The following is a 26,812-nucleotide window of genomic DNA, read 5'->3' as shown; positions in this document are numbered from 1 at the left end:
CAGCTCTCGCCGCGCCTTGGGGGAATGAGCTGGAATGTGGGAGTCGAGCTAGAATAACCCCTGCTCTGACAAGGCCTGATTTTAGGACCTGCAGGAGGCACAGCAAAAGGGAGATGAGGGGCTGGAACTGCAGGGACAGGTAAGGTGTCACCAGGTATGGCGTAGGGAGACAAAACTCTCCATCCCAGTCCTTCCTTGGGCAGTGCTGTCATACAGAGGGAACATGGACAATTCTGTCTTGTTTGCATTGAGGATGTCTGAGAGAGACAACCTTTAATGAAGTGTCAGCTAAGGGGGCTGATGCCAGTGCTGCAGCTCCCAGCTGAGGCTGCGACAGGGACTCACTGCTGGAGGCACGGTGGCTGTCACACACCAGAGCAGCTGCAAAGCCACCGGGTCATGGAGGGGAACCTCATCGATGTCCTGAACAAAGCCCACCAGGCCTCCTCCTCCTTCTCCCTCATTCCCAGCTGGGAGGACAAAGGCAAGGGACGATGGTATTGCACAGCAACTTAGAGAACTGCCAGGAAAAAAACTCTCTTTCCAGGGTGAACCAAGTGATGTGGGGTGATGCTGGTGATTAAAATAATGCAGTTTGCCTTCCCTGTAATACATAATTTCTGTCATATACCCTCATTTGTGCTGCACTGTGGGGTGCTCTGATCCATCCTGACCACAAGGGATGGATCCTGACAGTGTTGTCACCTCCTGTAATTTTCCCAACTGCCAAGGCTGAGATGTATATTGTACATATATTAAACATTTTTAAACAAAGTGTAAATACCTACATATATATATAAAATATATTTGTTCAGCCAAGTTTCACCTCCTCCTTATATATATATTGAGATACATATATTCCATGCATATAACATATAATATATATTTTATATATAATTACTATACACACATATAGTATATATATTACACACATATAATATGCATATTATATGTTATATGCAGACTATATGTTATATATTTAATATTTCATATACTCTATTTATTTTACCTATAAAAACATATGCGTTAATATATTTAATTTATAGGTGTTATAGATGTTATATATAAGCACACTCTTAGTGCATAGAAAGGACAGCCCAGCGCGTTGCCAGATGGGCTGGAGGTGACCTTTCCTGTTTAACTAAGCCATTGAGTGCCTGTACCCGTGAGGATTCCAGAGCGGACAGCAGAGCGCCGGGCACGGAGGGTTCCCTCGGGCAGGAGGTGCGGGATCGGCGGGCCGGACGGATCCTCCCGCCGCCCCCGCCTCAGAGCGGGGCCGGAGCGCCGCACCCGCGCTTCCGTTTCCCCCGCCGCCATCTTCGGCACGGGCACTTCAGCCACCGCCTACACCCCGTGCCTCTCACCGCCGGGCACAAGCGGGAGGCGGCCGCGCTGCAAGCCGCTCTCGGGCAGCGGGAAGTGTATTTATCCCCCGAGGAGGGACGTTTCTGCCGCTGTCCTCCCGAGGTACCGGCGCAGTTCGGGCAGGCGGTGAGGGGACGCCGTGACGGGGGAGCGCGGCGGCGGTGCCCTCACCTAAGATGGCGGCGGGGCGGGCTTTTCTCGCCGAGAAGATGGCGGCGGAGGGAGCGGCGCTCTAGCCGGGTGGCGGGACATGCTCGGCTGGATGAGGGGAGCGGGATGGGACCGTCCCCACCAGAGACCTCCCCGTTCACAGGGAGGGGGAGATCTCGCCACGGAGACCTCGGTCCAGCCCTGCTGCATCACAAGGAACCCCCCCAGCCTTTCTCCCTCAGCTCACCCGCACCTTCTCCAGCCACGGCAGCTCCTCTCCGCCTTGCTCCCGCCCTCATTTTGGGGTCATCCCTCCCCCGTTGCATGAGGGGCCACTGGGTGGGCGTGGGGTGGGGTCACCCGTTGCCTGTCTATCCCTCTACTCCCCGAGGCAGCCACTGCTCCATTTTATTTTAACAATCATAATTTCCACCCTCCCTCTCATACTTTGCCGCAGGAATGGACCAGCAAGTCCATAGTAGCGGAAGGGTCCCCACCCTCCTCTTCCCCTCCTCCTCCCCACCCCTTAAGGGGCGGTGATCGCGGAGGAGAGGAAAGAAAAGGATGCCACGGAAGCTGTTGTTGCCTTATAAATCTGGTTTTTCTCACTTTCGAGCTCCCCGCAGGTTGCATGACTCTTTGGCGATGAACGCGGCCAGAAGTGGCTACCGGGTCTTCTCGGCCAACTCTACAGCAGCCTCCACCGAGCTGGCGAAGAAGATCACCGAGTAAGTTGCCTTCAAGTTTCTTTCTCCCCCATCGCTCCCCTGCGCGGGCAGGAGCCCTCCCGAGCGGCTGGAGAAGCTTCTGGCATCCCCCCGCATTCCCAAGGCGTCTCCTGCGAACACCTTTGCGGAGATTTTGCACTGGGAATCTTCACCAGCTCTGCCTGACCCAGCGATGGAAATGGACCCGCCGCTTTCTCCCTTCTTTGACGTCCATTTCACTTGTGGAGAGGCTGGGCTGCAGAAAAAGCTGTTACTTTTGGGGAGGGAGGAGGTGAAACTTGGCTAGACAAACCTCAGAAAAGCGTTTTTAGCAGATTTGGGAGATGCTCAAAACTTTCTCCGACTCCTGACCTTGTTTTCTCAACAGCTTCGGTGCCTGGGGCAAGGGGAGTGTCTATGTGCACATCGGCACAGCACCTTGCACTGACCAGGGTGGATTTGGGAGAGCTGGGCAGCCTGTGTTCTTTGGTTGGGGTAAAGGTCTGCCCCGTTTTCTTCAGCCCATCAGTTTAGGCAGAGTTTGACCTTGTCTTGTCCGGGACAGATGTGCTGGGTCCTGCTGAGTGAAGGGTGAGACAGCAGCCTCCAAAATGGGGCCCTTGGTGCACAGAGCTCTAAGTTTCCCCCAGCACTTGAACTTTGGGGTTGAACGAATTTGATTCAAATTGGGGCAGTCCCAGTCAAAGGGACTATTCTGAGAAGGGCATCTGTGTATTGGGCTGTCAACTTAGAACAGGCTCTGGATTTTCTTTATACTGTTTCTCAGCTGCAGTTCATAGGCAGCTGATCCCAAAATCGAGGGGTCTCAGTGCTTATTTCCCTTCTGCAGGTTACAGCATCCCAATTATCCTTTCTAGGCGTCTGCTGTCCCATTCCCATCTCCAAGAGTGTGCTTAAATTGGAAGTAGGACTTAAGTACAGGTGTGCTGCCACCTTAAACTACAGAAACACTTCACTGTTCGTCCTGCTTACTTAATAAACAGTGTTCAATCCTTAGCACAGCTTATCTCCACGGAGCTGACTTGGCTGTTTGGCTGGGAGATGTGTTGGATAATAGTGATTAACTTCTTTAAGTGTGAGGCTGAGAGGAAAATCCTTGTGTTTGGGGGTGGAAAGTTGTTTTGGTTTTTTTTTGGCTCTTGTATTCTTGCTGGCTTTGGTCACTTTCAGTTCAGTTCTTTCACTGAACTCTGAAATGTATCTCTCTATAAAAGTAAGTTTTGCTGCAGCAGATGGACAGAGTTTTAGAGGGCTTGTTCTGTTGCATCAACATAGTACAACAGAATTCCCCTGGGGACAAGCTTCCAGTTCTCAGGACTGGAGGAGCAAACAGGCAATCCTTCTTCCTTGCTCTTGTCTTAAAAATAACTCCCTTCTTTTTAAAGATGAAATGAGAAGAGACTTGGAGACGCTTCCCCAGGCTGTGTGCTGGCTGGGATGATGTGCTGATGTTATCCCAGGGGTGCTCTGAGGGGGAAAGAAGCAGGATCTGGATCCAGAATGACCTCTCCGCTCCCTCCTTGATCTCTCACCAAGTAAATTTCTAATAGGAGCAATATGGGGTTTTTGCCTTGGCTCTGCCATCAGTGGGATGTTGGATGCTCTGGTGGTGGCACGAGCACTGTGACACACAGCTGCTGCTTAACTGAGGCTTAAAGACATTTGTCTTTGTTGTGGGTGCAAAATCTGGAAGTGTTCACAGTACAGATTTGCCCACAGTAAAAAGTCTCCCAAAATTAAAGGTATTTTCAGCATCTAATGCAGTGGTTTTGCACTGCCTTCCCTTGGGAGCTCAAGGGCTGTTTCACCTGATCTGTAACACATCCCTTGTTCTTTCAGGTTGCAAAAGATGCGTGGCTGCTGCCTTTCCCCCTGTCTTACATCTAAGCCTGTTCTTTGCTGGGGAGGTCAGTTGCACCTTTAAATAGAGTTGGAGCAATCTTACAAGGGTGAGTCTGTCCTCTAATATTGTGCGTTCTTTTTAAAGTTTTTTTATGACCTTGAGTAAAAGTACTGAAAGAACTTTAAAACAACACGCAATATTAGGAGGGCCCCTTGAGACACCTGTCCATCTGGGCTCTGTTCTTTACCTGTAGGTGTGAGCTTAAGATCTCTACTTGAGTGGTTCTGACTTATCCTTTTTAAAATCTCAAGCCTGGAGAGGAGCAGTGTGACATTGACCAGCTTTGAGACACCTGATTTATCTCCTTGCTTTGTTTACTGCAGAACTTCCAGAGCTGCTTTCGTTTCAGTCTCTGAGCATCATGTTCTGGCACAGTTCTGATCTTCATCCTTCCCCTTGAGCATTCTCTAGTTATGGGACAGTGATTAATGGTCAGTCTTACTTTCACTTTAGTTTTAGAGCTTTAGTTGGTGGTAGTGACTGCCAGGAGAGGAGATGATTCCGGATTATGAGGACCTTGTGAAACTTGAAATGATGAAGATATTTCTTAGATTCAGCACCACTGAAACATAAATAATCCCATATATTTACTTTTCCCTTATAAATTGAGGGGGATGATTATTTATTTTAAATTCTTTCCATGATGGAAAGAAAACTTGCTGTAATTAGGAGACTTGGGACCTGATTACAAACTGCATTTTCAGGGGAGAAGGATAATTTCTGTGACCTAATGCGTCCTAATTCTGGTCCCTAATGGGCCTGTGTGCTGCTGGGGGGAGGGAGATCTAGGAAGTCTTTTTGATCTTTAATCCAACAGATGCATTTAGATCTCCCTCTGACTGCAGTTCTTGGTTCAGCAGGTAGAAATATTAGATTCTACTCACTGCTTATGTGTTTGGCTTGGAGGGGGGTGGTGATTGAATCTTGCTAATGCCTCCCCAGTGATCCTGCAGCTCTGTGATGTGGGATGTGATACTGCCTCACTGCCAGCCGTGGATGTGAGTATTCCAGAGATTCACTCAGTTTGCAGCATGGAAAATGCTGGTGATCTGAAGATAAAGCATTGCCGTGAGCCTAAAAAACATGGAATTAGGAAAACGTGGGGATTTGTGTTTTGACCTCTGGCTGCAGGGAGCTGGTCACAGCGCTAAACCTGGGGTGGTGTTTTCTGTGACTGGCTGGGAGGTGAGCCCTGCTTTGGGGGGAGACAGTACATTCAGAGGACTTGCAGCCGCCTCCCTCAGCTGAAGGGGGATTTCTGGTAGAAAATGTATTCTTTAGGTCATCTTTCCAGCACATGAGAGAGTGGCAGAGGAGAGTCAGAGTATCTCTGTGCTGTTTAGGTGGAGCACAGAATGTGGATGAGCAGGCTGGGCTCATGTGGAGCTTTCTGTGCTGGCCAGCACAGCTTTAGAAGTTCCTTCACCAGGAGTGGGCTGGTGGGAGCAGAGGAAGATCTGCCTGGTATTTGCCAGTACTTGGGCTGCATGGCTTTGGCGTTGCTGGAACAAGTGATTCTAGTGGCAAATGAGCAGTAGGGACTTTTTTCAAATATCCAGTTGTGCTGGGTGGATGGAGAGAGGCAAAGAAGAGCTCAGACAGTTTTAAAGATATCTAAACAGATTGTATCCAGGAAGCTGCCATTCCCTTTCCTTTCCTGGCTGTTCTTATACTGGGGGATTAGGAAGTGCACAGCAGAGCTGCCATTGTGCTGGCTGGACCATGACTGATCTTTATTTAAAGATTTGTTCAAGTTTGAAAAGCAGTTCAGAGTCAGGCTGTGGCTTGATTTGGCCACAGTCAGGCACAGCACAGACCCTCTGTCCTCTGCTCCAGCTCCTTCTGAGTCTGCACCAGTTCCTGGAGTCTGTAGATGTGGAAGAGTTAGGAGTTTGCAGAGCTGAGACCAGGGAAAGTGTTTATAATGAAGAGGATATTGCCAAAATAAAATATTACAATTAAGTGCTTTGTGTGCAAATTTCTCTTCAAATTGAATGTTTGTGCTGTGAGCTGGCTGGAAGCTCCTTTGGAGATAACTTGACAAATGTCTTGGATTCTGGTCACAGAGGGGGAAAAGGAAACACAGCCTTGCTGAGGGCACTTCTCAGTGGCACTGAAACAGGCTCTGATGGCACAAAATACTGTGAGTACATCTGCCCCTTGAAATTTGATTCAGCTAAACACGGAGTCTCTTTGGCTGCCGTTTGTCTCAAGAGCCTGGTACAGTGGTTTTTGATAGTCTTTAGTGGAGCATTTTAAAGTACAATCTGATACAATGTTTCCTAAAAATGCTGCAGTGTGTCACTTCCTCATTAAACTGTAGGTGACTCCTGAGCTGTTTGCCTTTAGATGTGAGTTTGAGACAAGTTTATAAACACTTTTGTATTCAGAGCTTCATATCCTCTTGGCATGTTTTGAGACTGCGGAAAGTTAGATCATCCTTCCTGGGCAGTGTTTACAAAGATTCCAGATCAATAGGAATTCTTTCTGGCCAATTGCTCTGAGTAGGATTTTTTAAAGCCATAAAGAGTTTGGTTGTTTTTTTTTTTCCCTCTCAGATGCTGTCATGCCCCAGAGGAGTTGGTTTAGTGATGGACCTAGTGTGAGAATAGCAGCTCATTTTTCTTGGAGATGTGATTTGTCTGCAGGACTTAAAATGTTATTTTTCCCAGAAGCAGCTTTATCTCTGCTGGGTGTGTGGTCTGGGTTACCTGCAGTGGCACTTTCTCTGTCCTGGGGCAGGTCTGCCTATGTCTGCAGATGAGTGGTCAGTAACTGTGGTAGCCCAGGTTCGTGTGATTATGCTGTTAGTCCTGGAGCTGGATGAAAACAGTACTTGCTGTCAATTCAGTTCCTCTATCCTCTAAAGGAACAAGCAGTTGGGAGCTTCAGGATGGAGAGGATTTTGAGAGAAAAGATTTGGGATGGAAGAGAAAACAAGGGAGAGGTAATAGGAAGGAGAAATTTATCTTTGAACTCTGGCTGCTGCCAGGCTGTGTGGTCGATAAGGTTGTGCCCTGCCCTTGACTTCCATGCAAATATCCCTTTTGATAAAAGTCCTCTGGAATGTGGTGCTTCACAGCAGGAGTTGCACCAACAGTCCCCTCCATATTGTTCTTGACTCAGGGTTTATCAGACTCCTTCCCTTGCTGATACCTTGTCTAACTGAAGCCTGGAGGAGGGGATTTGGTGCAAGGGGTGTCCCTGGGGTGCACATACCTCAGCTGCTCTGGGGGAGCTGCCTCTGGATCCTGCTGTGCCTGTGGCTCCTCTGGAGTGCTGCAGGCAGGGCTGATCTGGGACTTTCATGGGCAGTTTTATCACATATCCACTGCTTTTGTTTATTTGCAGTCAGCAGTTGGAGCAGAGCTGGGATTTATTGTCTGACTAGAGTTGCTCATTCCTCTAAGCTGGCATCTGTCTTGTGTCTTCTGCTGCCTGCACCCAGGTTTGACAACTGAGCAGTTTTAGTGCCCCAGGCCAAGCTGTTTTAGTTCCTCTTGCCATGGGAGCAAACTTGCACTTCTGATTTCTTGTTTCAGCAGCGTACAAACTGCATTGCTGCTCTGTGCGGAGTAGGAGAGCACTGGGCTCTGGTTTCTCTGGCTATATCATGGAATCATGAAGTTGGAAAAGACCTTTAAGACTGAGCACAGCTGCTAACCCAGCTCTGCCAAAGCCACCACTAAACCACATCCCCAAGTGCCATATCTACATGTCTTTTAAATCCCTCCAAGGATGGTGACTCCACCACTTCCCTGGACAGTGTGTTCCAAGGCTTGACAACCCTTTCAGGGAAGAAGTGTTTCCTAATATCCAATCTAAACCTCCTCTAGTACAACATGAGAACATTTCCCCTTCAGCACCACAAATATGGTTTTGTTTGCTACCACTTAGCACTGAAACTGCCACCTTCCAAGGGGTGTTTTGCTGAGTCTGGCTGGACTGGTTTTGAAGCTTTCTTCCTGCCATGAGATTCAGGGCTGACTAAGAGCACTTGCACAGTGTCTCAAATGGATTTCTTTTCCCCAATACTGGGGTAGGATTGTGCTGTCTGCAGTGAAGTCAGGGCACACGTGCCTCCAAGGGGAGCTTGCAAGACTTGCCATGCAGTTGAGGAGGAACAAGTGTGAGTCATTAAACATTTCCCACCACACACTGCTCTGGGGTGGGGGGTTGTGTGTGTATGTGTATGTTCCTGAGTTTATTTGGACTCAAATGCCTTAGCAGTGATTAGGACTAAGCTTGGTGGTTGCAAGTGCCAGACTATCCTCATCAGGGCAGCAAGATCCCACCTGCAAAACTCACCTCTGGTGTCAGTCTATCCCTGAGGTGCCCAGGCTTGCTTATACTTGACCAGCTGCTAGCTCTTTTTGAAGATACTGAAGGTACTGAGGTTGCCTTTGCATTGCAGCTGCAAGTTTTAACCCAGCTGAGCTGAGAGGAGCCCAGTCAGAGATTTGTGAAACTTGTCTGGCCTAGGCTGCAGGAGGATGCTGCAGTTGGTACCTGAGCAGGGCTGGTGACAGTCTGGCACGTCCAGCTCTCATGGTGGCAGTTCAGTCTCCAGCCTAGCCATTGCAAAACGTGCTGCCAGACACTCAGTGGGGAGGGTGTGTGTGCCAGAGACGTGCTCTGGAGCCAGCCAAGCAAACATATCCCATGGCATCTGAGTTTCTGTTATCTCAGCTGTCCCAGGCACACTCCCCAGGCCAGCTTCTAGCTGGGACCTCCAGCTTTGGCTCACAGCTGAGCCCAGCAGTTGCTGATGGCACAGAAGCATGCCAGGGTCAGGCTGTGTTGCTTTCACTTCTGAAAACACAGATCTTTGTGACAATTGAAGTGCAAGGCCGAGTTAGTGGGTAAGGAGATGGAGTGAGACTGACTGCTGAAGGCTGTAGACCAGAAAAAAAACCAGCAGAAGATATGGACTCTTCTATTTAGAGTTAGTCCTGATCTGCAGAATTTTGGCACATATCCAGGTAAATACACTTCAAGTGCAGGCAGGAAACTGCTGCCATAGCTAGTGTGGTGAACAAAGGTATTTTTTCAGGCATAAACTGCTTCCTAATTCATTGTGTGGCCATGGCCACAGAGCAGATCCCTGGGAGAGGAGGGAATTGCCCCACTCCATCTCACTTGGCCGAAGCACCTCCACTGCTTCAGGGTCTCTGAGGCTCTGGGTTAAAGCACAAAAGCCTTTAAGTACTTACTAATGGATTACTTGTCAGTACAGTTAAATACTGAAGTGTCACCTGAGGGAAAAGTCTGCATTTTGGAGCCTTTTAAAATGCTCTTCAAAGTCTTTGTTTTGTAAGAAAAAAATTAAAAAGAGAAGGAGGGTGACTGATATTTGTTGGGGAGGGTGACTGATATTTGTTGGGATGAGTGTTGTAGATTTAATATCTGACTAAAGGAAGGAATAAGTTGTAAAAATAATAAAATTGAAGTTAAAATCTCATTAATTATTTTGCTTATTTCAGAAGGAAGGTTCAGGAGGAAAAAAAAGGAAAAGAGTGGGAGTCAAAAAAAGTGACTCAGGTGACATTAATTGAGTCTGGGTAAATCATTTAACTCTAGTTGCACATCAGACCTGCCCGAGGGGGCATTGCAGAGGCTGGCAAGGGTCCTTTGCCATCAGGAGTCACAGCCTGTGGTCAGTCATACAGCCTTTGGGTACAGCAGTGACCTGCTGCAGAGCTGTATCCCCCAGGGCCCTCTCAGGGACATCAGAAGGAGGGAGACCCCCAGAGAAGGGGAGGATGTAGCTCTGCAGCCTGGCTGGCTCACTCAGCTCCCTGTTGGGCAGTGCTGTGTTTTGGTGGTGTGTGACATGGTCCAGTCCTGCTGGGCAGCACAAACTGCTGGGCTCCTCCATTTCTAATGTCCTTTTTCTTCTTTCCAGGCGTCTTGGTGCTGAGCTGGGGAAATCTGTGGTGTACCAGGAAACCAATGGAGGTAAGAGAAATCTCTGCGATTTGCAACTGTTTTGAGGTAATCTTAGAAATGCTGGGTAACTCCATTGGCCAGACCTGTCTAAGAAGTGCAGTGATTCAGCTGTGATGTAACTGCTGCTCCTGGCACTGCTAAACCTCCGTGGCTGACCTTGGACAAGGCAATTAAACATGTTTCTTGTTTTCCCTGGTTATCTTGTTTGTCTGCCCATCTGCAAACTCTCCTCTAGAGTTCTGCCTCAGGTTTTAGCTGCTGCCAAATCTTTTATGCTCCTATCCTGAGCAAAACATCTCCAGATTTAAAAGTAATGCCCTGCTTTTTCAGTGTCTGCCTTGTGAGCTTTTAAATTATCCCTTTCTTTCAGCCCTTCCCTGCCACACAGAATTTACAGCTGCCCTTGCTTTTAAAAGTGCAAATTCATGGCTGCGCTGGGGAAAATGCCTCTTGGAGGTTGCTTTTGTTTTTAAGGAGGTTAACACTCTGCAATTGTCCATTTTCAGATCCTGGGTAAAACACAAGGTTATTGGCCAGCTGAGTTCTTTGGGCAAGAGTCATTTACTGTTTCAAGGCACCTGATACCTTGTTTGCAAGAGAGAGTAGAACCAGAGAGCTGCTACAGGCTAGAGGAAGAGGTGGAGTGTTTGTGCTAGTGCTGCTGCTGTTGCAGCCAGAATGGGCCTCACAGTGGGAGAGCTGCTGTGGTTATGGTTGGTCTGGCTGGTGCATTCCTGCCCAGGAGAGCTCGCTGCCCTTTGGGGTTGGTTTTAAATCAGGTTGCTTGCTCTGAGGTCTGAAGTCATTTTTCATCACTGCACAGCAAATGAGTCTGCTCTCAGCAGAGTCCTCTAGGGTTACTCCCAGGCCAAGTCAATTGGACTTGGAATTCCATAGCTGGGGAGCTGTCTCTCCTTTTCCTTATCCCTGCCCTCTAGCTCATGACTGTCTGGGAAGGGAATGGCTAAGGCAGGCACCTTGGGAAACCTGGAGTCATTGCTTTGGCTTTGCAGAGCTGCTCGAGGCTCAGCTTCTGCATTTGAGTCAGGGACTGCAGGAGTGGTGCTCAGCAGAGACCCTGACTTCCAGCCTGTGTCAGTGTTGGAATGTCTTGACCTTGACAGTGAGACTGGGAAGTTCTTGCTCTGAACTGGGTGCTGCTGGAGTTGCCTTGAGCTCTCTAGCCAGCATGGAGCTGATCTCATGGTAAGCTGAAAGAGCAAAGTGCAAAAAGTGCTGAGTTACCTTCTTGGAAGTACTGAAGGTTGTTCTGCCTTGGGTGGTTAATTGCTCACTAATGAATGTGCTGTTGACAGCTCTCAGCACTCCATGGAAGCGTGAAAAGGATTTCTTATTGAGAGTTAGATAAATTGCCTACTAAATTTTAAAATTCTAAAATCTAAAATTCTAAATTCTATAAAAAAATAAACAGCTGTTCAGCCTGCTTTTGCTTTGTAAATACAGCTAACTCACTGGTATGTTATGCCAGCTGTACCCAGGTCCATCCTTAGGAAAATCCACTTGGCTCATCTGTGCATGTCTGTGCACAAAGGGCAGAGGAGCGAGTCCTCATATGCCCTGACCAGGGGGCAAGGTTGCTGCTACAGCATGGTGTGTTGTCACTGTCAACCTGATGTTTGGAAACAAAACTAATTCTGTTTTCCATCCTTTTCAGAAACAAGAGTTGAAATAAAAGAGTCTGTCCGTGGACAGGATATCTTCATCATACAGACAATCCCCAGGTGAGGCACTTGTGGCTTAGTTTTGCACCTGGGATGTGCTTTGAATACCTGGATCAGCAGATGGTTCAGTGGTTTGCTCACTGTAAACCAGCACAATAAGTAGTGGAACTCATGCAGTGTGGTCATTGCTCTTAGATTAAGGCCTCACATAGTGCTAAGCTGTTAACATTCCCAGGGGATTGATTGCAGCTCTGAGATGCTTCCCATCAAATAGCTGGAGTGTGTCACTTGAGGCAGGAACAGGAGTGACTGATGCTTTCCACTGAAGCATCCCTTCTCTGTGTGTTGGTGGCCTTTCAGGCTCAGCTGTTGGGTGATTTCTGACTGGCATTTCCATCCCAGGGTGGGTGATTTCCTCTGCCTCCCAACCACCAAGCAACAGAGACACCATCAAACAGCAGCTGCTGCTTTCATTGCAGGCTGGATTGCTCCTCCCCTTCTGCTGTAGTGGTGTGAAACTGACCTCAGGTGGAATTCCATAGCCTTCCTCCTGTCCTTCTGTGCTTTTACAGTTTGTGATGATGGTAGGCCTTTTTGGGTTTTGTTTTGGGCTGTTCTAGGCTTGGAGTAAGAGAAGTGCTGCAAGTAAGGGGGCTAGAAAATCATGTGTAACCCCAGGAACCTTGCTGCCTCAGAAAGAGTAATGGGACAGCACTAGGGTGATGGGAAGGGAGCCTACAAATAAATGATAACTTCAAATTGACCTACTGTGAATAGGGGAGGTGCTGTTTTCAGGGATGAGGTATTGATATTAACAAAACAAGGACATTCCTGCTCTGATAGCTTGTTCCAAGTTACCAAATTCTGCTCAGATTTTGGAGATCACAAGGAGTAATAAGTTAGCAGAGCTTAATTTTAGCTCAAAAGTAGTGGGGAGCAGAATTGCCTAGATACAGGATTTTTCCTTGGCTTGCCAAAGAAATAGAGCCCACTGAGAATTCAAGTACATTTCCTCTGTGAAATGCTTGGCCTGTTGCAAAGAAATCAGTAGGACTCCTACACCAGCTTACTCACTTCTGGAATTCCTCTTGCAGGCAGAAACATGTTCCTAGGGCTCATCTCTCTCCAGAGAGATGCCCCAAGTGTTTCCTCCCTCAGGGAGCAACTAAATCTCTGCAAGATGAAAATCCCCTGCTGTAGGTTTATGTTTCAGGTGAATGGTGCCATTCTCTTGTCCCTTGTGAAGGAGTTCTCTGGAATAACTTGTAACTGAGAGCTATGTAAACATGAAACAGATCAAGTGTTCAGAGAGCTAACTCCGGGCATTAGGGACAGGAACAGTTTTGGGAGGGAAAAACTTCCCCCTTAGTTTTAACTTGTTGATCCCTTTGTTTTTCCATTAACTGAGTCCAGTGATTTGGGCCAAGAAATGGATCTTTTTAGACAGAATGTTCAAGGCCCGCCAGGTGAGGAGCCAGTGTTGTGCAGCCAAGTCATCTTTCATTCCTAAACTGCAGCTGTGCCTTGCTGCATTGCTAGAGAGGACAGGTTCAAGGACATCTCAATTTTGCAGTGGGTTTCAGGGAGCTTTTCAGGAGAGTCAAAACAACAACTGTGTGGAATAATCTTAAGAATAGGACTTCTACATTCAGTAGTGGTTTGAAAAGATGTTAGGACTTGTTAGTAGAGAGGGGAAACAACCTTGTTGTGCTGCAGTGTGAATTCACAGTCTGCATCTTAAATGCACAGAGATCACAGAAAGACCTGAATATTTGATACAGGCTCTCTGTCATAAAAGCTGTAGCACAACCAAAAAAAAAAAGATGACAAGGACAGTTACTATCCAAAACTGGCGTGTGGACTGGCATTTATGTGAGGGGAAAATCAAATAGCTCATGTTTAGGGAATATAAAAATAAAGGAGTTGGTGATTTTGTGAGACCCTAAAGGTAAATGGAGCCTTTTAGTGCTGAGTGTTGGTGCTGATTGTTGCAAAGTCCATGGAGAGTGTCACATAAAGTGTTTGCTCAGTCTCCAGAGCAGGGGTGTCCAGGGGTGGCCCAGGCAGAGATAAGGAGCAGCAAGGGAGGCTCTGGTGTGGTAAGCAGGGTGTGGGGGATAGCTGAGCTGTCTCTGAGTGTCCTGGTGATGAGCTGCCAGCCCCTGTGTGAGGTCTTGGCTCAGCCCTCCCTGCAGTAACTGGCTGAGCATGGCTTCAGGGCTGGAGATGGGGAGGGCAGCAAGGAGCCTGGGATGCTCTCTTGGGTACCTGTTTTGGAGATGCTGGGGCTGTGCTTCCTCCACCAATGTCATTTTTCCCAGCTGGTGCCCTTGGCTGGGGTCAATGCCCCTTGCAGATGAGCAGATCAGTGATGGCTCAGCATGAAACCATCTCAGCCCACCCACCCTGGGCCATGCTGGAGGGACAGACACTCTCTGCCTGTTGCCTGTGCCTGCTGGTCTGCAGGAGCTTCCCAGAGTCCAGCTTGGGACCCTGCTTGAATACTGGGAGAAACAACCTCCTTGAATAACTTCTCCATCAATGTGGCTGCTGGTGTCCTGCAGCAGCACAGGACTGGAGCTTTTGAAGCCCCAGTCTTGTTCTCTTCCTGCTTTCCATGTGAATATGTATGGATTTTCAAAGAGTAAGTTGAAAAATAGTGATGAAAAATACTAAGTTTCTGAGATGAACTGTAAATAGGCTTCAGTTTGACCTCTTTGTTTTTATATGACACTGATAGTAGCATCTTTTTCTTTTCTCACAGCCCCACTGGCACAGCTAAATCACCAAAGGGAAGAAACAGTTCTTTGTTGTCCTGTGTGGCAGGGGGCTGTGTTTTATGTAATTCTTGGCTGGGTGCTCCAGAGCCAACAAAGGTTTCTTGTGTGTAAATGGCATTGTGTGCACAGGCTGCTGGGGTCAGCAGGACAACAGAGACCCAGAGCCTCACAAAAGAAGAGGCACAAGTGGAGGTTAATTTCCAAAGGAGGGGAGAGCAGTGGGGAAATGGAAATGGTCAGAGGTTTGTCATGGGTCATGTCTCTGGGCATTTGGAGAAGCTGTCTCTAGTAGCTGTGTCAGGGGGAAAACAGGGCCTGAGCAATGTCTGGGTAATGTCCAGAAAGCACTGCAGAGCTCCAGGCTGCTCTCTTTGCTCCTCTGCTGCTGTGTGGGAAGATGGCCCAGTCAGCCCCTGCCCTGTCACTGTGGGCTGCACAGCTGAGCCACTCCAGCCGTGCCCTCCTGACTGGGCTGGGGACTCGTGTGTCACTGGGAGCTGTCCCTGCTGGAAACCCCCAGGCAGAGGGGGTCTGTGTTGCAGGAGTGCCTGTCTTGCCATCTGAAGCACATGCTCTTCAGTTCCCAGAAGTTCTTGAGTCAGTCTGTGATGATGCAGACAGTGTCTCTTGGTGTTGACCTTAAGAAATAAAGGGGAACTGAAGGGAACTTAGCTTTTTTCCCTATCCCAAAATTAATTAAAAAGCAGATTAATACACTCCTACTGGGCCACTCCAGTCATTGTGGGGGAGCAAACTGTAAATGGGATATTTCAGTCTCATGCCCAGTGACAGGACTCGAGGAAACAGCATGAAGCTGAGTCAGGGGAGGTTTAGATTGAAATCAGGAAAAGGTTTTTCACCCAGAGAGCTGTTGAGCACTGGAACAGGCTCCCCAGGGAAGTGGTCACAGCACCAAACCTGTCTGAGCTCAAGAAGCATTTGAGCAGCACTCTCAGGGACAGGGTGGGATTGTTGGGGTGTCCTGTGCAGGACTAGGAATTGTACTCCAGTTCCTGATGGAGCCCTTCAAACTCAGCATATTCTATAATTCCTCTGCCTTGGTTACTTTTTTGTTTGGTTGTTTTTCTTTCAAGAAAAGGTCCTTTAGCATTTCCTGTGCTGTTGTTCCTTCCATCTCTAGATAAGCTAAAGAGTGTGGAGATGCTGATGTCCACCAAAGTGCCATGTCTGGAGATTGTACTGCTCCAAATGCAGTATTTCTTAAGGCAGGAAAAATAACCTGCCTTACACTGTTAAAGAGGAAAATAGCCTAAGAAATCCAGTGTGGATGAAGTTATGTTGGATGCATATGTGCTGCTTCTTTAAGAGACTACTTTATTTCAAATTGCATTGTATCAGGTGACATTTTTTCCAAAGTAAATTCTATAAAAACCTTTTTTGTCAGATTATGGAGGAAAATCATCATACTCCTTATGTTAAAATATACAATCACATTCCAGTCCACAGCTCTTGAGTGCTGGTGTCGTGTCCTGTGTGTTTAAGAGTTGATTGTAATTTGTTGTGGCAGGGTGGAAGGAGCTGTATGGCTGCAATCTGGGTCTGGCATACATCAGCCTGAGATGCAGCATTATTTGCTTGGAATTTTGATGAAAAGTGGTCTGGGTATAAATGGAAAAGGAGTTGCATTAGAAAAACACCTGCTAATATTTGGAACTGTGTTCAAATCTCCTAGAGATGTGAATACTGCTGTCATGGAGCTGCTGATCATGGCCTATGCACTGAAGACTTCCTGTGCTAGGAACATCATTGGAGTCATCCCCTACTTCCCCTACAGCAAACAGAGCAAAATGAGGAAGAGGGGCTCCATAGTCTGCAAGCTACTGGCTTCAATGCTTGCCAAGGCAGGTGAGTGTTCCAGGGAGCAGCAGTGCAGCAGGCTTGGTGCTGCTGGGCATCCCAGAGGTCATCTGTCCTTCCATTCTCCTGTTTGAGTGGGGATGTGTTGCTGAGATCTTGAGCCACATTAGGGGAATTAATTTTCTTCAGGTTTCTTGTGATTCTTTGTAACTTGCACCTGGGGAGGTGGCCTAGAAATGTTATAGTGAAATACAGTGTCAGCCCAGTGCAGTGGCATCACATGCCTGTTTCTCATTATGTCTGTGGAAATCTGTTTCTGTGTTAATCTGTTTATGATTATTTTATGACAAGGCATAATAATCTGAGTAAGAGCTAAAACAGTCTGGAAAATGGAGGTGTTGAAGGTGTTGAAGGAACTCCAGCCACATATTTCAATAAATTGTTGTCCTTTTCCCCCTTAGGTTTAACACACATTATCACTATGGACCTTCATCAAAAGGAAATCCAAGGCTTCTTCAGCTTTCCAGTAGACAACCTGAGAGCATCCCCTTTCTTGCTTCAGTATATACAGGAAGAAGTGAGGTTACTCTAGTTCTATGTATATCAACTTGTCTGAACTCATTTTAATGTGATAGGAGCATTGGGCCCTGCTTAAGTAGAGGTGGTGGTGTCAGTCTAGGTCAATCCTTCTGTTAATGAATTCTTTCTCAGGGGATACCTATTGCATATTTCATGGAAAGATGTTGCACTTCTCTGATTGGATAGAAACTGAACTGCAGCACAAGCAGGAGAGGAGCTTGCTCTCTGTGGAGTTAGTGCCATTTGAGAGATGCTACTTGTGCCTCTGCCTCTAATCACCTCTGAAATCCTGTTAAACTGCTCCCCTTCTCCCTTTGTGCTGGATTTCTGTCTGCTCTGAGTTATTGATAGACTTCGTTTTGGGCTGAGTGTAGGAGTGCTGAGCACAGCAGGGCTGGGAGCAGGGCATGGAGGTTTTGTTCTCCATGTGCAAAAGATGATGATTTATTCCCACATGGAGAGAGCAAGGCTTCCCCATATGGAGAGGGTTAAACATAGTGAACATTCCCACCTTTGCAGAATACACAAATTGGAAGCAAGTGCAGTTGTCTCTCTTGTTCCTTGTCATAGAATGAAGATTTGGTTCTGGGGAGGAGGATGGGTGAAATTATTCAGCCATGTATCAAACCAATTACTCCCTAGCAAGAAGGCCTTTTTTTAATTAATTAACTTTTTATCACATCCAGATTCCAGATTACAGAAACGCAGTTATTGTAGCCAAATCTCCTGGTGCTGCTAAAAGGTAAATGGATGCTTTGCTAGCTGGTTAAAAGTTACTTGGAAAATACCTGAGCTAGTGGAAGATTTACCAGGGAAAGTATGGGAGGGTGGCAGATGGATTGACAATCTGGTCATAATTCTTTTGTGGCTGGAAATGGGATGGATGTGGTGCAGATAGACAGCTGAACTTTGTATTCCCACCCCTATGGGTGTAATTCTGGCAGTTTCACTGAAGTGGTTCACCTAGGGTCAGACTTGCTGCTGAGTTTCAGCAGTGCCTGACCATCTCAGAAAGCATTTCCAATGTGGAGGAGCACAGGAGAGCCTGTGGTGGAGCCAAGGGTAGAGTGGGCTTTGGGATATTAATGAGAAATAAAGAGTCACTTCCAGTGAGGTTTCTTGCAGAGAAACAGCCACAGAGGTGCAGCCTCTGCTTGCTGTTGGTGTGGGAGAGACTTGCTGTAGTGGGCTGTGAAGCTGCCTCAGCCAGCAGCTTCCTGAAGGGCTGTTTTTGTCTTGCAGGGCCCAGTCCTACGCCGAGAGGCTGCGCCTGGGGCTGGCAGTGATCCATGGGGAGGCTCAGTGCACGGAGCAGGACATGGATGATGGGCGTCACTCCCCTCCCATGCTCAAAAATGCAACTGTGCATCCTGGCCTGGAGCTGCCATGTAAGATCAAGCTTCTCTGCTTACCTTTGGGAGGAATAAAAAGAAAAGTTTGGTGGGAAACTTCTGTTGATTTATCTGTGTGGGTGTAACCAACCTAAAGGCAGTTAGACCAGTGGGATTTTTTTCATAGAAAGGTTGATATCAGTGAGTTGTGGGAGAAATCACAGGGGAAGGTTTTTATTTAACTCCTTCTGGCCATACAGAGCATCAGTATTTTCTCCATGGCTGTGCCTGCTCCATAGAGTTAGACTGACCAACCTCTGATAAAGATGGTGCTTTTACAGTGTTCAGCAACAGAATTCATTGAGCTGATGAAACAAGGGAGATGTAAAAGTGTAAGTAATGAGATAACAACCACTGAGGCAGGCTGTTGGTTCAGTTGGGGAGGGTAGGGCTGGTTTTTGTCTTCTCTGCAGTCATTGTTACTGCTGGAAATTTTCTTCACCCTAATGATCATATTCCAATGTCTGTTTGGACAAGGTTTTGAGGTTTATGTGGCTGGGGTGAAAAGGTTCTCCAAGAGCATTGTTGACCTGATTCTGGAGCTCTTGCCATTGATTTGGGAGCAGAGAGCAAAAGAAAAAGAGGAAACTTGTGTTCTGGGAAATGCCGTCCTCAGGATTGCTTGTATTCCTGCAGCAGTCAAATAACAACAGTACAATCAAAATCCAGCTCCCTTTTGGGAGGATTTCAACTTTCTAGGCAGGTGGTGGCAGGACAGAAATTGGGAGCAGGAAGGTGGTTGAGAAGTGCCCATGGGAAAGGCTGTGTGCTGCTGTATGTAACAACACCTGTGGTGGTTTGGGCTACTGATAATCATCTGATCTTTGAAAATTTAGGGAGAACACCCAACCAGTTAGTGGGCAGCTTGTTGAGGGGAGGCAAGTAAGACTGTAGGCATTTCACATCACCCCAGCTGTGTCTCACTGGAATACAATCAGTTAAACAGTGTTTTTGTTGCTGGTGAAACTCCTCTTGGGCCTTGGGGGGCAGGTGGGGTTTGGCAGTGAAGTTTGGGACTTTATTGTTCTCCTTCTGACAAGGGGTTTTTTTCATGCCTGTCCAAGGAAGCAGGAATTTGCATGGTTATTCTTCACTTTCTCCTTCCCCTCCTATTCTGGAGGATGCTGTCCTCCAGAATATCAGTAGCTGACATTTGTCTGCTATGGAGGAATTGATGTGATTGTAATTTTATTTCCAGCCATGTCACTTCAAAGAAGCTCAGCTGTGGAAGGTTGTGCTGCTGGAGAGCCCAGTAAATGGTTGTTCATACAGAAATGTTCCCTTGTCCAGTTTAATTACGAATCCAATGGGAAATTGTTTTCACCAAACACAGACTAATTTGCTGTGTATCACCACTTTCTTTTTTTATCTCCTGCTGCACAGACTCAGCACTTGACCAAAGACCTTACATCCCAGCATGCCTAAGGCACAGTGTAAAACAGTTGAGCTGTGGCTTGGCAGCTCTCTGTCATGGGGTGGATTGTGGGGCAGACTTGTCCAAAATTCTCCGTAGAAGTTGCTTTTCTCTGCAGGTTTCTAACCTGAGAGATACCTGTTTTTGAGCAAGCTGGGTTCTGGAGGTGCAGAATTGAGGTTATCCCTATCTAAAAGCAGTCTGTGCATTCTGGTTGTGTCACAGTCTCTGCCAGACAGGGGTGAAAGTGCAGCTGGGATGGCAATGCTGTGAGTGTCTGTGCTGACCCTATCTGCTGTGCCTCATTTCTTGTCCAATTCAGTCATTTGAAAAGCATCTCCCCACCTCAAATGTCACATGATTTCAAAGCCTCATTCAGCTCTCCCTCCTGTTGGTGAAAGCTCTGAGGGCAGAGTGTAGCAGGGTTCAGCTGTGTGGTTGGTTGTGAAAAGTCAGACACATGCTGCTGCTCAGAACTGGATATTCCTAACACCAAAACTGTCCCCAAACCCTCCAATTGTCAAAACAGAAGTGGTCTGTGAGTCTGCCTGGCTCAGCACCCAAACCTGGACCTGGCAGGTGGGAGCCTGGGGGTGTTCCTGGGGAGTGGCTGAGACTTCTTGTGGAGCATCCCACCCTGGGCTACAACCAGATCAGTGTGGAGCATCCAGACATGGCAACTGAAGCTCCAGACAGTTGTGTTAGAGGCAGGAGAGAGGTGAAATGTGTGTTGGGGAGCAGTCCCGAGCCCCACAGCCATGACACATGCTGTGTGCCATTCTCCATGGGCTTCCTGGTGAACTGGCCAGGCTCCTGTGTCCTGGCATGCACCTTCTCCCCCTGTTCTAGCAGGGATCATGTGCCTCTAATTAATGAGTGCTAGGCAGTGTAATGGCTTAGTTATTGTCCTCTGAGTGTGGCCTGATGTGATATTCTGATTGGTAGGGAGCCACAACAGAAAAATGCCAGGGGTGCTTCTAATTGCACTTAAAATGCTTCACTAGAGCAGCAGCAAGAGCCCACAGCACTGCAGCCCCTGAAATCAGAGCCTTGGAGACAGGATGTCACTCCAAGGTTATTCTCTTTGATTGTGTGCTTTTGTGTCTCAGAGCTTGCAGCTGGCTCGGGGCTGTGCCTTAACAAATGCATGGGGACTCTTTGCCTGTTTCCTGGAGAAAAGGAGTAGAGCACCATCTGTTAAATCATTTCAGTGGCTTTGGAATTCAGTACTTTGTACAGAGAGCTAATGGTCTGCTTGAATCCCAGAGCCCAGCAAACTGCCACAAAGGGAGTTTGGGGGAGAAGCTGGAGTGACCGTGGGTCTGTTCCTACTTCCCTACACCCATCTTGCCTGTGTTTAGGCTGGGCACAGGGGTTTTTCTGTCCTTCCAAGGTTATCTCTACAAAAACACTTCATTCTTGAGCAGCCTTTTGCTCCCAAGCTCTGTTGTAAATGCAGCATTATATTTTGTGGTAATTATCACTTTAATTTGCACTGTCAGCTCCAAACAGAATTTATTTTAGTATTTCTTAACCTGTTTTTGACCACTTAATTAAAGCAACATGTTTACACACCTGGGAATGTTCTTTCTTAACATGTGGTACTTTGGTGTACATTATGCACATCTGAATGAAAGTGTTCTTTGATATTCTTGTTTTATAAAGAAATGGTGGTTGGTCTAGATTTTTCTCTTTTATTTTTCCCCCTCAGAAGCTACAGATACCACAAGCATCTTTTCTTACTCTCCAGAAAAAGTCAGCAACTCTTTAAACCAAACTTTAGTTAAACCAAACTTGTACATGATCCAAGGGGTTACACCATACAAAAGTACCACCATGGCTTATTTCTGTTACCCTCTTCTGTCTACAAATATAGAGGGTTTGTGTCTAGGAGGAAAATATTCTTTTATTATTTGAATAATTTTTCAAGGCACCTCCTCATAGCAGTTCTGACTTGCACATCTTGATATGTTCAAAGATTCTGAAGAAGAAACTGGCTGCATTAACCCTTGTGTAGACTCTCATCACCTTGGAGCAGTTGAGATTTGATGTGGTTGTGGGTAGATCTTTGGCTTGCAATTTTTTTTTCTTTTTTTTGCAGAGAAAATTGAACAAGGAAAAGGGAGAACATCTCTTTAAGATCCGGGTAGGTCGACACGTTGCCTACCGTTCTTTAAAAATAAACCAAAATTGAAATACAGCTTTTAAAAAACAGAGATGCAAAGCACTGCTAATGTTGCTGGTTGCCATGTTAGCCTTTAAACATAGCAAGAAATATGTCTGCTTCCTTCATGGAGTAGAAGAATACTGATTTGCTGAAACTCCATATCTCTGTGAGTAAAACAGTGCTGAATTTCAGCCCCCCAGGCCTGTTCACCATTTGTGTAGAAAAGTTTCCCCTGACCTGGCTGTTGTAAAAAGAGATGGCACTCATCAGTGGATACACACAGAGGCTGGGATGGCAGCCAGGTGGAATCCTTTTGATACTTCACAGCTCCCACCAGGAGCTCTATTACTGTCCAAACTAGATAGTAAACTCATAACTAATCTGAGCAGGTCAGTAGTGCCTGTAACTGAAATTTATGATCTGCTTATCTCTGGTGGTTCTTAATCTTCATTTATTATAAATAATCTTCTTTCTCATAAGAATATTTTTCCTTCAGGATTTAGATGTGACTTTGCATTTGGTAGGAAATAACTATGCAAGGGAGGCTGAGGAATCTGTGCCATGAAGAGCTGTTGATTAACTCCTCAGTCCAAGGTAGCTGTGACTTAAACTGCAAAAACCTGGCAATGAGTGATGGGACTTTGGGCAAAACAGAATTACTGGACACCTTTTATACAGTTTTGGTAGGTTTATGGAAAACCAGCCTGTGGAGTAGGTCATGGATGTGAAGAACAGCTCTACACAAGAATGTTCGAAGTTGTGATGCTTATAATTGCTTTCATCATATCCCTCAGTGTGAGTCATTCACCCAGCTGTGCTTGCACTCTAAGCATTCCCAGGTGCTGATGAGATATGGGAATGGTGCTGGATCATCCTGCTATGCAGGATGGGGAGTTTGATGCAAGACTTTTTTGGTGAGGAGAGCAGAGATCAATATTTAGACAGGCTTTTTGGTGGGCAATGGCTTGTGTTCTGCTGCTCAGGTATTACATTGAAGTGGATTATCCTAAAAGAGAAAAATCTTGCTTTGTCTGAACTCCTTGAGGCACTTGAGAAGCCTCTGTGGCCAGAATCCTGGCAAGACCTGAGTTTACAAAAGGAGGGGCACCAAGTGCCTTGGTAGGACACTTTGCACTCACTGTGGAGAGTATAAAATAGAGGTGTGGGGTGTGGAGGTGGGCCAGGTAAGTGTTACAAAATGCTGGAGGTCCCTCTTGGCTTCAGTGGTTAGATCAGATTGTCACCTATTGACACATGTCTGCCCACCACAGTGTCCTTTCCATGCTGGAGGTTTTTGTACCAGCACCCCATGGCAAGTGAGAGGTTTGGCAGATGGACAGCAAGTCCCTGGCCTGTGCTGGAGGTTGGTTGCTCTTTGGTGTAAGTCTGAAGGCTGTGTAACATCTGGACACTCAGTACATCTCAGTTCAGGTCTCTGGTATTTTCATGATGCTGCTGGAATTTTGCAGCGTGTGGTTTTGCACGGACCCTGTCAGTGCAAAAGTAGTGTCAGGAGGGAACAGAACCTTATTTTCCAGTACATCTCTTCACTGTGTGCCAGGTAGCACAGCTTGTCAGTGTATGCTTTGATCCAATTGTTGGTTGCACTGAGCCTGTTGAACTGAGTTTCAACTGGGTTTTGTCTTACTCTTTCCATTAATCCACTTAAAAAATAATCAACAAATTTGCTTCTGCAAACTTCCTTAAGCTTTCTTTGCCTGAGCAGGTGGTATTAAGGTTCTTACACCCTCTCAAAGACCCCTCTGTGTTTGGTGATGTGAGAAAGCAAATGAGCTGCAGTGCAAGTCTCTGATCCTACAGATGATTTACTGAGTCCAAGAGGTAAAAAGTTGCACCTTGTAAAGCACCTGCCCTTTGAGAGGTGCTGCTTGGAAAGCCCACTTGTTATTCCCAGTCATGGAATGGACCCTTTTTCAAGTCCTGTGCTGGAGCACAGAGAAGGTCACCAATATTGCCCATAAACTAGGTGCTGCTTTGTAACTCTCCTTGCACAGGGGTCTGTTAGAGAGCTGGAATTGCTTTCTGTTTCTGAGGTCAGTACAAAATCTCCACAGAAACAGAATTTCCTCTTTATGCAGCAGTGCTGTTCATTTGAGGAGAAAAATGGTGGTTAAATGAGAGTTTTTCACTTAGGTGGGTGTCAGGATCGTGTAAAGCATGTCTGTGTCTGCATCAGTGTAAGGTGTTTAATGGTTCAGCCTCTTGTCTGGTGGAACTGCGGGGGTTTGACTCAAGCCTGAGTCACCTGGACTCTTTTTTTCCCTTCTTCTTTAGTGATGATGGCCAAGGAGAAACCGCCAATAACTGTGGTTGGAGACGTTGGAGGAAGGATTGCCATCATTGTGGTATGAGTGTGAGGGGAATAGCTGGGGGGTGGCTTCCTCACAGCATCTCTGCTTCAGCTGTTCCATCCCTGAGGGTCAGAGGGATGGCTGGAATAGGAGTGGGCACATGTTTTTTAGACACTTTTTTCTCCAGTAGTGCTGGTGGCTTTGGTTATTTCAACTTTCTGTTGAAAACCATTTGCACTTCAGCTCTTTAAGCCCTTGCTGCCTTGATTCCAAGTGTCAGATGTCTGCAAGTAATGAATGAATCCAGGGCACACAGAGAAAACTCCTGAAGTGTTAAAAAACCCCAAACAAAAGACTTGCCAAGCCTCTCTTACTTGCTATGCCATGCTGCAGTGTAAGTAATCAACATGCAGCTCCTGCCCCATGGAAAAATACGCCTTGCTGATGATAAACTGTGAGTGCATGTGCAGGGACTGATTTGTTTCCAAGACACAACATTTGTTCTCTGCACTAGCAAAAGGGTCATTAAACCAGGGAAATAGCATTCACAGATTAGTCATGCACGTGGCTGTCCTCATCAGCAGCTGAAGTAGATAGGGATTCTATTTTTCATCTGTGTGCATGGCCAAAGCTGCAGTAGCCTGCAGATCCACTCCTGCCCTGCAGGCTCTGTAAACTTTTGGTTTTGATGTTATTTCTGTTTCTGCTCAGGATGACATCATCGATGACGTGGAAAGCTTTGTAGCTGCTGCAGAGATCCTGAAAGAGCGTGGAGCCTACAAAATTTTTGTGATGGCTACTCATGGGCTCCTCTCAGCAGATGCCCCTCGTCTCATAGAGGAATCCTCCATTGATGAGGTGAGTCTGCTCTCCAGACTGCAGAGTGGAGGCTGGCACCAAAACTCACAAATTGATGTCCTTCCCAAGGCACGTAGCTTATGTCTAGAATTACTCATTTAATCAGGTGCTTTCAGTTAGCTGGTTCTTCACTGGAACACACACAAAAAAAAAAAAAAAAAAAAAGCGTGTGTGATTAATACTTGCTTAGATCAGATTTGCTTCCCCAGTGTATTTTCTCCCTAACAAAAATATTAGTCATCCCTGCCTGGACACTTCCCTCCCTGCAGCTGGGGCTGTGTGGCTGCCATCTCCCTGTGCTGCCCTTCTTCCCTAGCAGATCAGGGACTGCTGGCACATGAAGAGGACAGGATTTCAAACCTTAATAATAGATCCTGTGATCTGAGTGGGCCCATCAGCCTGTTGGAGAGTGCTGGTTATGCTGGTCCCCTCAACAGACTGTCACTGAGGGGAGACCACTTATTATAATCTTTTTTCCTAATATGCAGGGAGTTCTCCCCCTGAACTGTGAAACAGCAGTACCCACCCCTCAGGGTGGCTGCTCAGGGAGGGTGAACGTTCCTGCAGCACAACTTCCTTTCCTTTCTGGCCCTCCATAGGTGGTGGTGACCAACACTGTTCCTCACGAGGTGCAGAAGCTGCAGTGCCCCAAGATAAAGACTGTGGATATCAGTTTGATCCTCTCGGAGGCCATCCGGCGGATCCACAACGGCGAGTCCATGGCTTATCTCTTCCGCAACATCACTGTCGATGACTAGACCTGAGCCTGCCCCTGTCCTGGATTCCACAAGAGAGGGAAATCTGCATGGAAAGGCAATACCATAAAACATAGGCATAACACAGCTGTTTATTTTTGTAGGAGTGTTGAGGTTTTCAGGGTCTTGAGCCATGAGATCTAATAGAAAAAAAAAAATCAACCTGACCAGCACTTTACAAGTCAATAGAAGGGGCCACTGGCAGTGGGAGGAATTACACCTTAATTGAGAGAAATGGAGAAATGAGGTGGTGTTGAATTTTTAAGTTTCTTTAATGATGGGTTTTTTTTGTTGGTTTTTTTTGGTTTTTTTTTTAGTGTGTTTTCTCTTGTCCTGTAGGGGCAGAAAGAAAAGCTAAACAGAAGTAGCTGTCAGCTTGTGAGAAGGGAACAGGGACTGCTCATTGCTGTATGGGCAGCGAGAGCAGCCTTTGGGGTTGTTTCTGCCTGTGTCTCACCCCAGAGCATGGAAGGGAATGTTCAGGCTGTGCTTCTGGCAGAGCTGAGCCAACAGCAGCTCTGTGCCAGCTCAGTGGCCTCTCCTCTCCTGCACAGCAGAGCAGGGACTTTCATCAAAGCTAAGTTAGCGGAACATCCCGAAAGGACAGCTTAGGGCAACCCACTGGCGGGGCTGCTCCCATTCCTGGGTCAGGGAGCTGGGAACAGGCTCACGTGTGTGTCCCAGCAGAGCAGGGAATGCTAGATAATGTGTTGGCCTTTTCATTTTGCGAGCTTTGGATCATTATTGCTCTTCAGTGACGAGTCATGTGAGGGTCTTGCTCCTCTCTGGAACACTTGTCTGCACTGCAAAACCAGGCATGATTTTTGGAGTTGCCTGAGGCTGAGTTTGTGGCAGAGTCTTGTGGGGAAGGGAAGTTGGAAAAATATCTGCTTCTAATGCAGCTGTGCTCTCAAAAACACTAACACTGAACCTGCAATAAAAAGTATAAGATTTTTCA

At 46.9% G+C, this 26,812-nt stretch overlaps 2 protein-coding genes across 7 annotated transcripts in view; one reads left to right on the top strand and one right to left on the bottom strand.

Moving 5' to 3' along the window:
- Window positions 1-1,844, bottom strand: part of SPHK1 (sphingosine kinase 1) — a 14,748-nt gene extending 12,904 nt beyond the window's left edge. The window contains exon 1 of one of the 2 annotated variants that reach the window (XM_050981174.1): window positions 1,766-1,844. In XM_050981174.1, the coding sequence (XP_050837131.1) occupies window positions 1,766-1,844 (79 nt within the window). The remainder of the gene's footprint in view (window positions 1-1,765) is intronic. The other variant, XM_050981175.1, reaches the window with a different exon arrangement.
- Window positions 1,326-26,812, top strand: PRPSAP1 (phosphoribosyl pyrophosphate synthetase associated protein 1). 5 transcript variants are annotated; one of them, XM_050981176.1, is made up of 12 exons: window positions 3,638-3,781; window positions 4,086-4,195; window positions 5,092-5,147; window positions 10,055-10,107; window positions 11,774-11,840; window positions 16,254-16,426; window positions 16,840-16,955; window positions 17,644-17,699; window positions 18,200-18,345; window positions 24,225-24,295; window positions 24,953-25,099; window positions 25,699-26,812. In XM_050981176.1, the coding sequence occupies exons 3-12, from the start codon at window positions 5,110-5,112 to the stop codon at window positions 25,855-25,857; spliced, it is 1,026 nt and encodes a 341-aa protein (XP_050837133.1). In that variant the 5' UTR covers window positions 3,638-3,781; window positions 4,086-4,195; window positions 5,092-5,109; the 3' UTR covers window positions 25,858-26,812. The 5 variants fall into 5 exon arrangements, with proteins under 5 accessions (XP_009092717.1, XP_009092716.1, XP_050837134.1 ...); XM_009094469.4 differs by lacking the exons at window positions 3,638-3,781; window positions 4,086-4,195; window positions 5,092-5,147 and adding exons at window positions 1,326-1,470; window positions 2,135-2,246; XM_050981177.1 differs by lacking the exons at window positions 3,638-3,781; window positions 5,092-5,147 and adding an exon at window positions 2,230-2,246.

The sequence above is a fragment of the Serinus canaria genome, chromosome 18, assembly GCF_022539315.1.
Source record: "Serinus canaria isolate serCan28SL12 chromosome 18, serCan2020, whole genome shotgun sequence".
Classification (NCBI taxonomy): domain Eukaryota; kingdom Metazoa; phylum Chordata; class Aves; order Passeriformes; family Fringillidae; genus Serinus; species Serinus canaria.
Note: the sequence above shows the minus strand (reverse complement) of the source record. Positions and strands in the feature narration are given on the sequence as shown.

Bases quoted from the DNA above. Each gene is read 5' to 3' on its own strand.
- PRPSAP1 (XM_009094468.4), top strand. From the start codon at position 2,083: ATGCCACGGAAGCTGTTGTTGCCTTATAAATCTGGTTTTTCTCACTTT. The intron at 10,108-11,773 runs GTAAGAGAAATC...CATCCTTTTCAG, and splicing joins GTACCAGGAAACCAATGGAG to AAACAAGAGTTGAAATAAAA. The intron at 18,346-24,224 runs GTAAGATCAAGC...CTTCTTCTTTAG, and splicing joins TCCTGGCCTGGAGCTGCCAT to TGATGATGGCCAAGGAGAAA.